At 47.7% G+C, this 13,727-nt stretch overlaps 1 protein-coding gene across 2 annotated transcripts in view; it reads right to left on the reverse strand.

The window, feature by feature from the left end:
• Nucleotides 1-5,015: 5,015 nt before the first annotated feature.
• Nucleotides 5,016-13,727, reverse strand: part of Ncapg2 (non-SMC condensin II complex subunit G2) — a 59,155-nt gene continuing 50,443 nt past the window's right edge. For both annotated transcript variants that reach the window (XM_078040944.1, XM_078040945.1), the window contains exons 28-29: nt 12,817-12,916; nt 5,016-5,383 (exon numbers count right to left, since the gene is read on the reverse strand). In XM_078040944.1, coding sequence (XP_077897070.1) covers nt 5,332-5,383; nt 12,817-12,916 — 152 coding nt within the window. In that variant the 3' untranslated portion in view covers nt 5,016-5,331. The remainder of the gene's footprint in view (nt 5,384-12,816; nt 12,917-13,727) is intronic.

The following is a 13,727-nucleotide window of genomic DNA, read 5'->3' on the forward strand; positions in this document are numbered from 1 at the left end:
TTTGGGTCCATTTTTTCATGAGCGCTCCTCATATATGATCTATGGACATACGCACATAGAGACATACAACACAAAACACAAGTGTGCACACATAATACAATACATACAACACATAATAGTAAAGGCCTTGTAGCTTTTCACTGGTGAAATCTCCACTGCAATGTTTAAAAACTCCACAGTCAAAAAATAGAACTGATCAGAAAAACATTAACCTAGGTCTGTATGAGCTCAAAAAACAAAATAGAACTTCATGATGTGGGAAAGGGCAATAATAAAACAGATATTGAAAAAAGCATCCTGGTTTCATTAGCCTCCAGGTGTGGGAGAACCACTGTCGAAGATGTAAGGATAGCCAAATGGGAGTTCTGGATATCAGCTGTTATGGATTTGAGCCAATCATCTTCTTTTTGGTCTGTAGAAATCGCTTTAGTTAATCTCTCTGGAATCCAAATCAGCTGCTGTTCTCCCTGTGGAAACACACAAACAGACCCCAGACTCCAGACAATCACTGGGTCATTCCATTGTCCTGTTAGAATATCCTTCCAAAGTACCTTGGGCTTATGTACATTTTTTGGACACATATGCCTTTCCACAGCACTAAGCCCTGATGAATCCAAATTTAAAAAGTTTAGAGTAAAAAGGGTTATTTTAAGTTTATCTTTGGGGAATATATATCCCTTCCCAATTTCCTTTTTGTTTTAATAAGTACATTTTAATAGTTTGATGAGCTCTTTCAACTATGCCTTGTCCCTGTGGATTGTATGGGATTCCTGTTATATGAGTAATGCCAAATGATGAGCAAAATTGTTTAAAGGAGGTAGAAGTATAACCAGGGCCATTATCTGTTTTTAACTGTTTTGGAACAGCCACAGTGGCAAAATTTTGTAAGCAATGAGCTATGATATCTTTAGTTTTTTCTCCGGCATGAAGGGAGCCCATCAAAAATCCGGAAGAAGTATCAACTGTAACATACAAATATTTTTATTTTCCAAATTCTGGCAAGTGTGTGACGTCCATCTGTCAAATATGGTTAGGTATCAATCCTCTAGGATTGACTCCAAGATTAACTTGTGGTAAAAAGGTCACACAATTTTGACATTGTTTTATTATTTGTCTAGCTTGTTCCTTAGTTATTTTAAAACGCTTTTGTAAAGTATTAGCATTGACATGGAACCTTTTATGAAAATTTGTAGCTTCTTCTAGTGTAGAGAAAATATGTACGTCATGTGTAGTTTTATCTGCTAAATCACTGCCCAACCTAAGGGCTCCAGGCAATCCTGTGTGTGCCCTGATATGTCCTATAAAGAATGGATCTTTTCTATCCCAGATTAGACTTTGTATAGTGGAAAACAAAGAGAAAACAGTAGAGGAAGGGGAAATCCTACTAGCTCTTCAAGGGATACTATAGCATTAACTATATACTGACTATCAGAAAATAAATTAAATACAGAACCTTTAAACATCACAAAAGCTTGAAATATTGCATTAAGCTCTACCTTTTAAGCTGATTGTTTGGGTACTAAAAATGTAAAAGTTTGATCGAGGTAACTACTGCTGCTTTACCATTATTTGACCCATCAGTGAATATACTTGGAGCATTCATGATAGGTGTTTTTCTTTCTTGTCATTTTTGGAAAAACTATAGGATGAGAAGACCAAAAAGACAATAAAAGATTAGATGGTAAGTGGTTATCAAATGAAACATTAGATTTACACATGATTATTGCCCAAGTATTTAATTCATTAGTTAACTCATCAATTTGATCCATAGTATATAGAGTAATAATTTTATTGGGAGAAATTCCAAACACTCCCTTTGCTGCTTTTATTCCTTTGAGTATCAATTGTCCTACAGCCTCAGATACCTAGTAAGAATAGTGTTAGGAGAATAAGATAAATGTATCCACAATAATGGACCTTCCTGCCAAAATACTCCTGTAGGAATTTTTTTTTTGTTGGTAGTTCAATAAATAATAAAGGCAGACTATATCAATTCTATCTAGATGCAAATTTTCCATCTATGTTTCAATGATTTTTAATGCCTTTCTTACTTCAGACGTTAACATGTGGGGTGAATTTGGATCTGATGGACCTTTTAGGATATCAAATAAAGGTCCCAACTCACCTGTTGGTATGCCTAGATAAGGCCTTATCCAATTTATGTCTCCTAATAACTTTCGAAAGTCGTTAAGTGATTTGAGTTGATCTACTCGTATTTGAATTTTTGGTGGACGGACCATGGTTAAGGATAATAGAACTCCTAAATAATTAATTGAAAAATTTAATTGTACCTTATCTATTGCTATCTCTAGATTATAATTTTTTAATAAGTTTGTAAGTGGGGCATAACATTCTAGCAATGTGTTTTTAGCTTTGTGTGCTAATAATACATTGTCCATATAGTGAAATATTTGTAGTTCAGGATTTTGATTTCTAAGTGGCTGGATTGCTTTGTTAACATAAATTTGACACATAGTTGGGCTGTTAGCCATCCCTTGAGGGAATACTTTCCATTCATATCTCTGATCGGGACCTTCATGATTCAGTGTTGAGATAGTAAATGCAAAATGTGAACTATCCTCAGGATGAATTAGAATTGAAAAAAAATCTTTAATATCTATAAATAAAACATACCAAGTTTTTGGCAAAGCAGACAATTGAGGAATCCCCGATTGAGCAGGTCCCATAATAACCATCTCATTATTAATGGCTCTTAAATCTTACAATAATCTCCATTTACCAGATTTCTTTTTAATGACAAAAATGGGAATATTATAGGGAGATATGGAAGGTTGTATATGTCCCTCCGCTAATTGTTCCAGGTCATGGGCTGCTTGTATCTTTTCTTTAGAAAGAGGCCACTGAGGAACCCATACTGGTCTTTCTGATCTCCAAGCAATTTTTATTGTCTCAGTGTCCCCTCCTGAAAACCCAATCCATGTCTCTCTGTTCCTTGATCTATTTGTATTGGTGCTGCTATTGTTCTTGTTCTCCTAATCCTTTTTCCTTCCTAAAACCTTGTCTAGCCATAATAGTGGGCACATTTGGATTGATGTTATTTGTTAATGTTAAACCTAATTGATCCAATACATATGGCTGTATAGTTCCTTCACATCCTTCAGGATCCTTCCAATCTAATACCATTGCACTTCTATCGGGATTAGTCGCCACTCCTAGGCCTCGAAGCGTTTGAGTGGCTTGTTGTAATGGCCAATGTTTTGGCCATTCTTGATGAGAGATGATGCTAAGGTCTGCACCTGTATCCAGTAGCCCATTAAATTCATGTCCTTGAATATTTAGTTTTAGCATTGGGCGAGAATCTAAATTCAAAGACAGCATAGCCCAATCTACACCTGTGGAGCCTAATCCCCTGGAACCTCTTTCTACAGTACGACTGGAAAACTTATCATGCAGGCTGGGCATTATTAATAACTGTGCTATTCTATCTCCTGGTGAAATTTTGGGAAGAGGTCCTTTTACCCCTGTGGGAATGATTTGAACTTCTATCTCTGGAGTTAGTACCGCTCTGGCGGAGGCACAGATATCCAACCCTTCGCTCCCTCTGGTTTGTCTGATGAGGGATCTCATGGATAATGTGTCCTGGGCACTACCCTGATGGTGTTGCTGGGTTCCTCCAGTGCCCCGTATATTTGTGATCATGGACCCCGGAGCATTGGGCCCCCCTGTCCGTTTTTTGGCAATGGAGCCCGATGCTTTTTTCCACGATATCGTGGGTAAACACCTGGTCCTTGTCCAGTTTTTGATAACAGAGCACCCTCCATGGTGGTTTGAGAACGGCATTCATTAGCCCAACGTCTCCCTCTATGGCATCGTGGGCAAATACCCGGTATTTTACCTCTTTGATCATATCCAGTTTGGTTAAACCCTCCTCCTATGGGAAAACTCCTTCTAAAATCTAAAATGTCTTCTCCTTGACTAAGAAACAAGATTGTACCAACGTCCATAACAGTAATCTGCCAACTGGCAGAGTTCCTGGGCTTTCCTTTTCTATCCTTTTTAAATCTTCACCATGATGGTTCCATTGTGATATATTTTATAACCCCTCTTTGATGAACCATGGACTACACCTTTGTATCGTCTTAACGTATGCCCTAACTGTTCTTGATTTTACTGAGATGCCTCCTTCCTCTAGCAATTTACTTAACACCCTTTCGGTTTGGTTTTTACTAATTTTTAATTCCATATTTCTGCTATAAAAATAGCGCAACCCAACAAGATAACACAAAACAAAACAGAAGCAAAACAAAACAAAAATGGAAAAAAAAATCATGGTATCAGTTTTTCTGTTTTCTTGACATGTGCATTTGTGGTCTATCTCTATCTCTTCCTCAGGGGCGAACAACTTCAAACCTTGAGCCAACCATTTTCCCCAGTTTGCCTGAGAAAGTTCTAGGGACAGGCAGCTTGAAACAAAAACAAAACAAATCAAAACAAGAACACATTGTTTTTTGAAATGGTCACCCATTCTCTGGCCTTCCCTCGGGGCGAGCAATTTCACTTACCCCCAAGTTTCAGGCGTTAGGCGTCCCCCAAATGCTGCAGTCTGGCTGGGAACAAAGTAACCGAGCCGCCAGGAGGCACTTGTAGGTTCAAACAGGAACTCCTTTATTGCCAGAACTCCCGCGCACGCCACCCGCCACCCACGCGGCCGTTCCAGGAACACCACACACCAAGGGAACTCCCTCCAACCTCCACCAGGCTCCCTAAGAACTCAATGGGGAACTCGGGAACTCTGAGAGAACTCAATGGGAATTCAAAGGGAACTCCCAGAGAACTCACTGGGAACTCAAAGGGCCCACATACAACTGAATACACAGCCTGTTTCAATCCAGCATCATCCAGTCACAGCAATTATACACAGCTTAACTTAATTATCATCATCTTAATGGCTCGCTGGCTTCACCTCTCAACCACTCCTTCTGGTAAAATGCCAGGCGCCATTCCGACTTGGCTGTGGCTCTCAACAACTAATGTCTCCAAACAAAAGGCAAAAATATGTGGTGAGTGCTTTATTATTCATGGTTTACAAGCTGTATCATATATAAAAAAATCATTTTTAAAACAACCAGGTTTGCTGGAAAGTGTCCTTCTCCCCTCTGCACCATGAACTTTGGCACCATTAACACCTGAGTCCTTTGTATTCAACATACCCTTTGTGTAGGTCTTGGGCAAACCTTGAGGACTTCCGAGGTCTCGGCTCACTCCCCAAGCCCCATCATCAATGTTAGAAACTTGGGGAAATGCCCACGCACTGTTTCACTTTCTGAGTCCTTCTCCCTACTGGACATGTCCAAAGAGGTGGTGGCCTGGTCATGAGTTAAGAAGCTCCCCCAAGGTCCTCATTGACGATTCGTAGAGAAATCTGAAACACAAAGACTGACTCAGCTACAGGAAAAAAAAAGGCCAGGTTATCCAAGTGTACATTTCCAAAGGAACATAACCAGGGCGCACCTGAGGGTGCGGCAGGGCCATTGCAAGTGCAGGTCGGGAGTCCCGCCAGGGCCAGCCCCACACAGTGAGCCCTGGCAATGGTGCCTGTGTGCACCCACTCAGGTCGGCCCTCCTCTCAGCCGCACCTCAGATCCACGGCACAGGGAGAAGCACACGAGGTTGTTCTGGCCCATTCTCCCCTGCTGCGCAGAGGAGGCTCCAGCCCTGCTCTGTAGAGGAGGCTCCGGCCCTGCTCTGCAGCGGGACCGTCCCTGCCAGTTGTGACGCCTCGAGGCCTCTGGGCACCTGGCCCTGCCTGTCCAGCCAGGGGGCGAGAACTCACTGCGCTTTCTCCCAGGCTCTGCTCCCACTCCTAAGGGCCTGTTCCCATCAAGACTCCTGCCTGAGGCTGGCACCTTGCCTCTGCTCCTACAACTGAGCACACCCCTGCAAGCAGGAGGCTCAGCCCCAGGGCTTCACCAGCTGGTACCTCCTGGACAGCTCTGCTGGGCACAGCAGCCTGCCCTTCACCCCAGATAACACCGCAGCTACACTGAACCTCCTGAGTCCGCAGACGCTGTTTCCTGATCTTGTGCCCACCGCTGAGATGATGCCCTTCTGCCTGATGCAGCCTTGCAGCCTATCCAGCCATCCGACCAGGTGAAGCACAACGGCCACTTTGAATGTTCTCAAGGTCGTGCTATGAGCCAGGCGAGCTCTACTCTGAAGTGCTGGGCTCAGTCAGCACACCCAGGTCACACCACCTTGCAGTCACACAAGGCCGCTGTGCACACACCTGCACCCGCACCTCAAGACAGACCCAGAGAGCTCTCTGCAGAGTCTGCCTGGAGCTCAGTAAGTCTGTCCAGCCACTCAGAGGTACATGTGCTTTCTACACGGACCCACACAGATTTAAGGGAAGAAAACAGACTTGTCCAGGTCCTCTGTCCCTCAAGACCCCATCCCTCGGCACTGGGTCCTGTGTGCCAGGCAGCACCGAGACAACTGGCCTGGACCTCATCGAGAGGGCCTCTGCAGAACGATGTGGCAACAGCTCTGGCGGAGCTCCTGGGGCTGCTGTGGGCCTTTTGCTGGCCCACCACCAAATGAGGTGCCCCAAGTGGGGCCAGAAATGATGGGCACGGGGCCCAAGGATGCCACACACAGGGCTGGGGGCACCTGCCCCTGCAGGGATGCCAGGAGCCCAGCTCCTCAGGAGCGGGAGGACCTCACAGGAGCAACCACTGCCCTAGGCGGTCTTGCTTCCTCCAGGTCTCCTGCCAAGCCCTGGGCCTGGGGAGAACAGTGCTCCAGCTCTGCCCCTCCTGCCAATCTGGAGCTGGAGCTGAGACAGAAGGGGCAGAGTCACAGCCACCTCCTCAGGGCATGGGCGCGTGAACCTTGAAGAGGAAGACGTGAGGCTGTCTTGGCAGACTGCCTACGCACCTCAGCATGGCTCCACTGGCCCACATCCATGCCAGCCACAAGGCTGGCACACTCCCTGGCTACTCAGGATGGACAGGGCTCAGTGGAGAGGGTCCTGGGACCAAACTGGATGCTGGGCAGATGCTGGGAGCCCCACAGCAGGCCACCCCTTTGCTCTGCTGCTGCTTGAGGACTGGGTCAGTGCACTGTGAGGACCCAAGAAGCAATGACAACTGCAGAACAAGAGGAAGAGAACTTGGGGCTTTACAGCTAAAGGGACAGCAGCAGAACCTTAGGCCACCAAGCCTGGTGGGCTGTGGATCTCCTTGTGCATAAGATGTGAGAACCGGGGGGTGAGTTCACTGGGCTCTGAGCCTGTGAAGTGCAGGACCCAGGCTCAGCATCTGTGAAGTGGCCAAGGCAGCACCCTGTGGTCACCAAGGACCCATGCACTGAGCAAAGAGCAGGATGAAGGACATCACCATCCCTCAAGAGGGGCCTGTGTGTAAGCGACAGGGCTGTGCTCTAAGGAAGCCACAGAAAGGCCCTGCCCAGGAGCACGTGGAGGAGTGCTGAGACCAGAAAGCAGGAAGGTGCTCTCCTCCAGCCCTGCTCAGCCACTGCCCCCAGAGCAGCCCCACGTGGCTCCCACTGTGCCAGCAGCACGAGCTCAGCGCATGTCCTCAGTGGGAAGACTTGGGAGATCACCCAACCTTCAGAAAGGCTCACAGGGCTGTGACCTCTAAGTACAAGGTGTTGTCTTCACACTAGTGATGGTAAAATAGCTCCTTGGCACACACAAGTTCTTCCCCCTGAGGGGACGCATCCAACCTAGCTCTGCGCTGGGTGAGGCAGCCAAGGCACAGTAAGAAGCCACTGTTATTCAGCACCCCAACCAGCCAACCGATGCCAACCTCGCTGGGGGGAAAGCCATTCCTCACTTCTGAATCGAGGCCCACTGTGTAGACACCCCCTGGAACAAGGGTCCTGGAGCCCTGGAGATGGCAGCTGGCCAAGGTTCTCAGGTCCAACACTAAACCAGGTCATTCAGAAACACACTCTGAATGTGACACCTCAACTGCTTCCTCCCCTTGGGTGAATGCTTTGCTTCAACCATTTTTTAGACTGAGTTTCCTCAGCGCTGGCTCTGCTGGGTCGCTGCTGGCACAGGGGTGGGACCCAGCAATGCAGAGCACTGGCTCCCCGCTACTGAGAGGGCGGCCCAGAGTGCGAGGCTTGGCGGGAACAGCTCCCCACACCACCTGGGCAGCACACAGGCTGTCCACAGCCAGCTCTGCTCTCAGAGCTTCTAGCTCCTCAGGCCCTGCTCCTAAGAGACACTGGTGAAGGGCAATGAGGCTTTGCAGCAGGAGCCCAAGTCCACGTCCCCTCAGCAGTAAAAACATGTGACACCCAAAACGGTGTCCTCACTAACGGCATTTTAAAATAAAGATGAGTTAATACTCCTAGAGCTGTAATTGTGGTCGCCCTGTTGAGTTGTGTGTCTGATACACACTTTTTATGCTGCACGTATTTTCTGATGCACAAAAGCTCCAGCCATCTCAAAACAAGGTCATTATCTTCGAGAGTTCATGCTCAGAATCAGAGCACTCTGCAGAGGGCAGAAGGTGCTGCTGTTAAATCACCCCACAGAGCAGTGTGCTCAGGCTGCACCGGCCCTGGGTGACTCCATGGTGTGTAGAACAGAGGCTCTCAGCTGCACCTGACCCTTAGTGATCCCAACATTCACAGAACAGCAGTTCTCAGACGGCATCCGCCCTGAGTGATCCCATTTTTTAAAGCTGTTGTTTGCCTTGAACTACTCCATTTTGAGTACCAGAGCCAAGTGTAATGACTCCATACCTGGTTTGTACAGTAAACAAGCAATACCTGCCCAGCACCACCATCAGGCATAACTTAATAAATAACTCGCATGTGCTAACTTATCAAACTAAATCCCGAGTACCTGGACATGTGGCCAACCCAACCTCACCAGATGCAGCCACCTTACCTTAGGCCCATAAAAGGAAAAGCCTGCAAGACTGTCCACAGTGACACCCTGACCCTGTCACCTGGGACTAGTCATGAGTCTTGCCCAGGAAAATGGCCACAGGCATGAATCTCCCATGTCCAGTCCCACTGGGTTTCAGCAGAGAGCAGTTTTTCCTGCCCTTGAAGGTTATGCATGGCCCACTCAAGCTAACACTGCCCTCCGTGGGGACCCTCTGCCTTGACGACTCTGCAGAACTGCTTGGCTAAGACCCTCACCTGACCACCCACAGTGGCGCTGGGACTCTGCCTTCAAGCCTCTGCCTGTGCTCCTGGCTCAGCATCCTGTGACCTTTTCTTCTCTTTCTTAGTCTATGTATGCCATCGTGTGAAGTCTCCTTTGTGACTTGAGAGTTCGAGATGTTAGAAGTGAAGGCTGTAATAGAAGAACGCGTCACCTGAGCATTTGGTGAACTGCCACTGCTAGGTGGTGCAGCCTGTGACGTGATGGTTCCCAGTGAATCCCGACATTGTGGAAAGACAGACATGTTGGGGGTGTGTTGATGGCATCACCACAGCATCATGGTGTGTGTTCGTCACACTGACCACATAGAAACCTTGAAAACTGAGGAGTACAGAGAACAAATACTGAAACATCTGAAAGCATGGGACAAGCAGTGAAGGTCCTACACATGCACAACAGGAGCTCCAAAAGGAAAAGCAGATGGAAGGGAAAGTGTGAAGAATGACAACCCAGAGTTCCCACATCAGTGTCAGACATCAGGCGCAGCCCAGGGAGCCCAGAGGCCACTGCACAGGACAAACACTAACATCACATGGGGGCAAACCATGTTCAACGTCCAAAAAGTCAGAGAAAACCCTGAAAGACAGGGAAAATACCTCCTGTACTGAGAAGCAAAGCTCAGAATTTCACCTGATAAGCACAGTTAGAGGAGGAAGCGTTTACTTCAGAGGTCTCAGTTCAGAGAGCCACCCCCATGTCTAGGGCTGAGATGAGGCAGCACATCACGGTGGGTGTGCAGGAGGAAAGAAGCTGGAGGAAGCAGAGGGGAGCTCCGCCCAACCAAGACAAAACAAATACCAAAGGCACAGACCCCCTCCTCCAGCACCCCCCACGGGTCCACAGTCACCACCCAATCAATCCCTGTCAGGGGACTGATGACCCATGAGGTCAGACTCACAGCCCACTCATGCCATCACTCCTCTCAGCCCCAGGAAGGCAGCCAGCTGCCTATGGACTGAGACCTCTGAAGCTCTGAGCCCCCAGAAAAAACCTTCCTCCTCTAATTGTCAGGTCTTTTGGTCACAGCATTGAAAAAGCCGACTAAAACAGTCTGATTTCAGAATGGCCTAAAGATCTCAACAGGCACTTTATCAAAGAAGTAATTCAGAGGGCAAATAAGTGAACGGAAAGAAGTACAACACCATGAGTTCAGAGAAATACACATTAAAACAAGATACCACTTCACACCTAATAAAATGTCCCCAAACTGGAGTGCTGGCCACACCAAAGGCCAGCAAGGACGTGCAGCGGCAGGAACTGTCTTCCATGGTGGAGGAAATGCAAAGCGACAGTCCTGCTGGAGGACATGTGAACCACTGCTTATACAACTGACCACACTCTGTGACCCAGCAACAGTCTCCCTTGGTCTGTACCCACAGGAGTAAAAAACTTAGTCACACAAGACCTGCGTACAGCTGTGTTTGTGATTCCCACACCTGGAAGTAGCCCAGCTGTCTCAGCAGGCGTGGAGGACAGCCCCCTGTCCACGTGATGGGGCTAAGGGTACCCAGAGGACTGGCGAGGCGTTCCTTTCTGGGTGTGATTGGAAGAGTGTAACGGAGGACCGCAGCTCCTAAACTGGTGTGTCCAGAAGTAAGAACCATGTGCCTGATGCACAGATGGACACATTTGCTCCTTCCTCTGGGGCTGACACCTTTCTCTTGACCTCCGATGTCAGCACTCTGGGTTCCGTAGTCTCCAAGCTCTCCCAGATTCTCTGGCCTTGGCAGTTACACTGTTTCCCCCTAGTTCTTAGTCCTGTGGACGGGGCCTGAGCCACAAGACTGACTGCCCTGGCTCCCCAGCCGGCACACAGCCCAGGGAGGGACTGCCGAGTCCTCGTAACGGTGGGACCAACCCCAAGATGCTGCCGTCCTCTTACACATCTAGGTATAAACTCTGCAGATTCAGAGGGAGGGAGGATCAACAGGTGGCACACACAGGAATTCAGGGCAGGGGAACCACTCTCTGTGCAGTCCTGCAGTGAAGGGTATAGGTCCTCTTACGTCTGTTCAGACTTCAGAAGGTTCAGAACCAAGAGCGAGCTCTAATGTGCACCACGGAGCTTGGGTGACAGTGATGTGTCTGACAAGTGTGCCCCAGGTATGGGTTGCCAATAGTGGGAAGGTGCATTATGCTGGGGGCATGGGCATATGGAAAACCACAGCACTTTCTCTTCCATCTTGCTATGGACCTCAACTTCGTTCAAAATTTTCTGGTGTTGTTGGGAATCAAATCCAGGGCCTCTGCCACAGAGCAATATCCCAGCCCTACAAAATTAAGTCTTAGAATAAAACCCATTGATTCTAACATTGCAAGAATTGTTATTAGCAGATTTACTAATAGCCAGCCCTCTGAGTCTGTGGGCTGCACAAGCATACACACAAGCAATCACAGATTGAAAATATTTTTAAAACACTAGTCTTCACTGAACATGTGCACACTTTTTTCCTTGCTGTTATTCCCCAAACCATGCAGTGTATCAACGATTCACACAGTGTTGACATGGCACAGGGCATTAGTGACCTAGAGATGACCACAGGGGCAGCAGGAGAGGCACGGATGACCCAGCAGTTTCTCCCCTTGAGTCCTGGAACAGTCCCAGAGGATACTGAGGGCATCATCTCTTCCCTTCCTCTGCTATCAGTGCAGTGGGGGCTTCTTTTCACTGGGGTGGAAAAGGGACTGTAGGCTGTAGACAACAGAGGTGAGGCTCTAGGGACAGGATAGTCCTGGAGACGGAAGGAGACCCAACAAAGTGAGGCTGTGTGGCTCCCGGCATGCTGCCATGAGTGAGTGACTCAAAGCCACCTTGCTCCTGGCATGTGGCAGTCTGCGTGGCTTCACTGGACTGACTGCACGCAGCATCACCCACACACCTGAATATCATGGTGTTAGCCTGTGATGTGTGTTCAGAGTAGAATGTCACATAAATACCATCTAAAACTGCTAACTGTCTAAGCCTTTAACAATTGAGAAAAGCAAAAAGATTTCTTAAAATCTGAAGTGAGTTTCAAAGAAACCAGGCCTTGCTACTACATTCTGAGAATTCCCAGTTGAGCCAACAGGGTCTCATTTCACTGACAGTGATTAAAACCAGGGTCCACAGGACAGAAATGGATCCCATGACCTCCAGGCAACTCAGTTCTCAAACATATTTGTAAGGCCAATTTCTAGAAAGTGAGCATCCAGGTGACTGACTATGAAACAAGTCATGAAAGCTACTTTGGACGTCCACTTATAAATTCAGGGTTTTTGAAAGCCTTTCTCCAAAGGGAGCAGCCGACCTGGAGTGGAGTTTGTCACCCTGGTACGTGTAAAGCAAGGACAGCCTGCTCCAGAGCCTCAGGAAGAGCAAGCAACACTGTCCTCCCAGAGGAGGGGAGCAGCTCCTCAGAGGCTCAGGAGGGGCAAGTGCCACCCAGCATGGCGACTGCGGGAAGAGGCACGGTGCTCAGGAAATGCCCCGCTGCAGAGTATGGCGAGCCAGCAAAAGCAACATCTACCTGGAGAGCTTCTGAGCTAACGCCCTTCTCTTTCCAGAGCAGCAAGTGCCAAGTGATCATTCTTCCCTGAGACACACAGAAGTGCCCCCCTCTTCCTCCACAGCTTCTGAGCTGCTGATCTTGAGCATGGCGCCCACTCACCTCTCTAGGCTGTCCTCTTCCAGGGTGATCTCCATGAAGGCCTTCAGCTTTCTGTGCACAGTGGCTGCAGTCTCCTTTACTTTGGAACTTCTGTGTTTACCTGTGACAAGAACACAGTGGGAAAGGGGAAGGAAACACAGTGTCAACACAGAGGCACAGAATGCTCTGCACATGCAGCCACTCCCATGTGCCCTTCCAGCCGACCCACCCAGGGATGCTGTTAAGGTCCAGCGTGTACTCGTGGAGGCTAGGCTGTGGGCGGAGCCCCGGGGCTCTGACCCAACAGCCTTAAAGAAGCTCTCTGCCACATACCAAACAGAAGGGGCAATGGGCATATTTCAGAGCTCTCCCCCAGTTTCAGCAATGGTGGACACTCAGCACCCCAGGCTCCATCCTCACAGCTCCTTGTGGGCACTGCCCCTCATGCTGTGCATTTAAACTCAGGGGTCCCTTAGAGAAGCTCATGGACCTTCAATGTGGCACCTCCCTGGTGTTGTGGATTTTAACTCGGGGCAGAGGGTGGGGGGACGTTCCTCTTAGACAAGTCTTTTCTGTGCCTAATCAAGTCCAACAAAGTTAAAAAATAGTACATATTGGGCTGGGATTGTGGCTCAGCAGTAGAGAGCTCGCTTAGCATGGGCGGGACCTGGGTTCGATTCTCAGCACCACATAAAAAAATAAAGGCATTGTGTTGTGTCCATCTACAAAAATAATAAAATAAAATAAAATAAAGAAAATTCTCTCTCTTTAAAAAAAAAAAAAAATAGTACATATGGAGCTTCCCTAAACTGGAAGTCTATAATCTGAAAGACCCTTAAATCTAAAACTTTTTGACTCTTCTATGATAGTCTTCTAAAAGTTTCAGATTTTAAACCATTTTGAACTTTGACTTTTTTTAAATTAGAGATCCT

The sequence above is a fragment of the Ictidomys tridecemlineatus genome, chromosome 2 (genome assembly GCF_052094955.1).
Source record: "Ictidomys tridecemlineatus isolate mIctTri1 chromosome 2, mIctTri1.hap1, whole genome shotgun sequence".
NCBI classification, from domain to species: Eukaryota; Metazoa; Chordata; class Mammalia; order Rodentia; family Sciuridae; genus Ictidomys; species Ictidomys tridecemlineatus.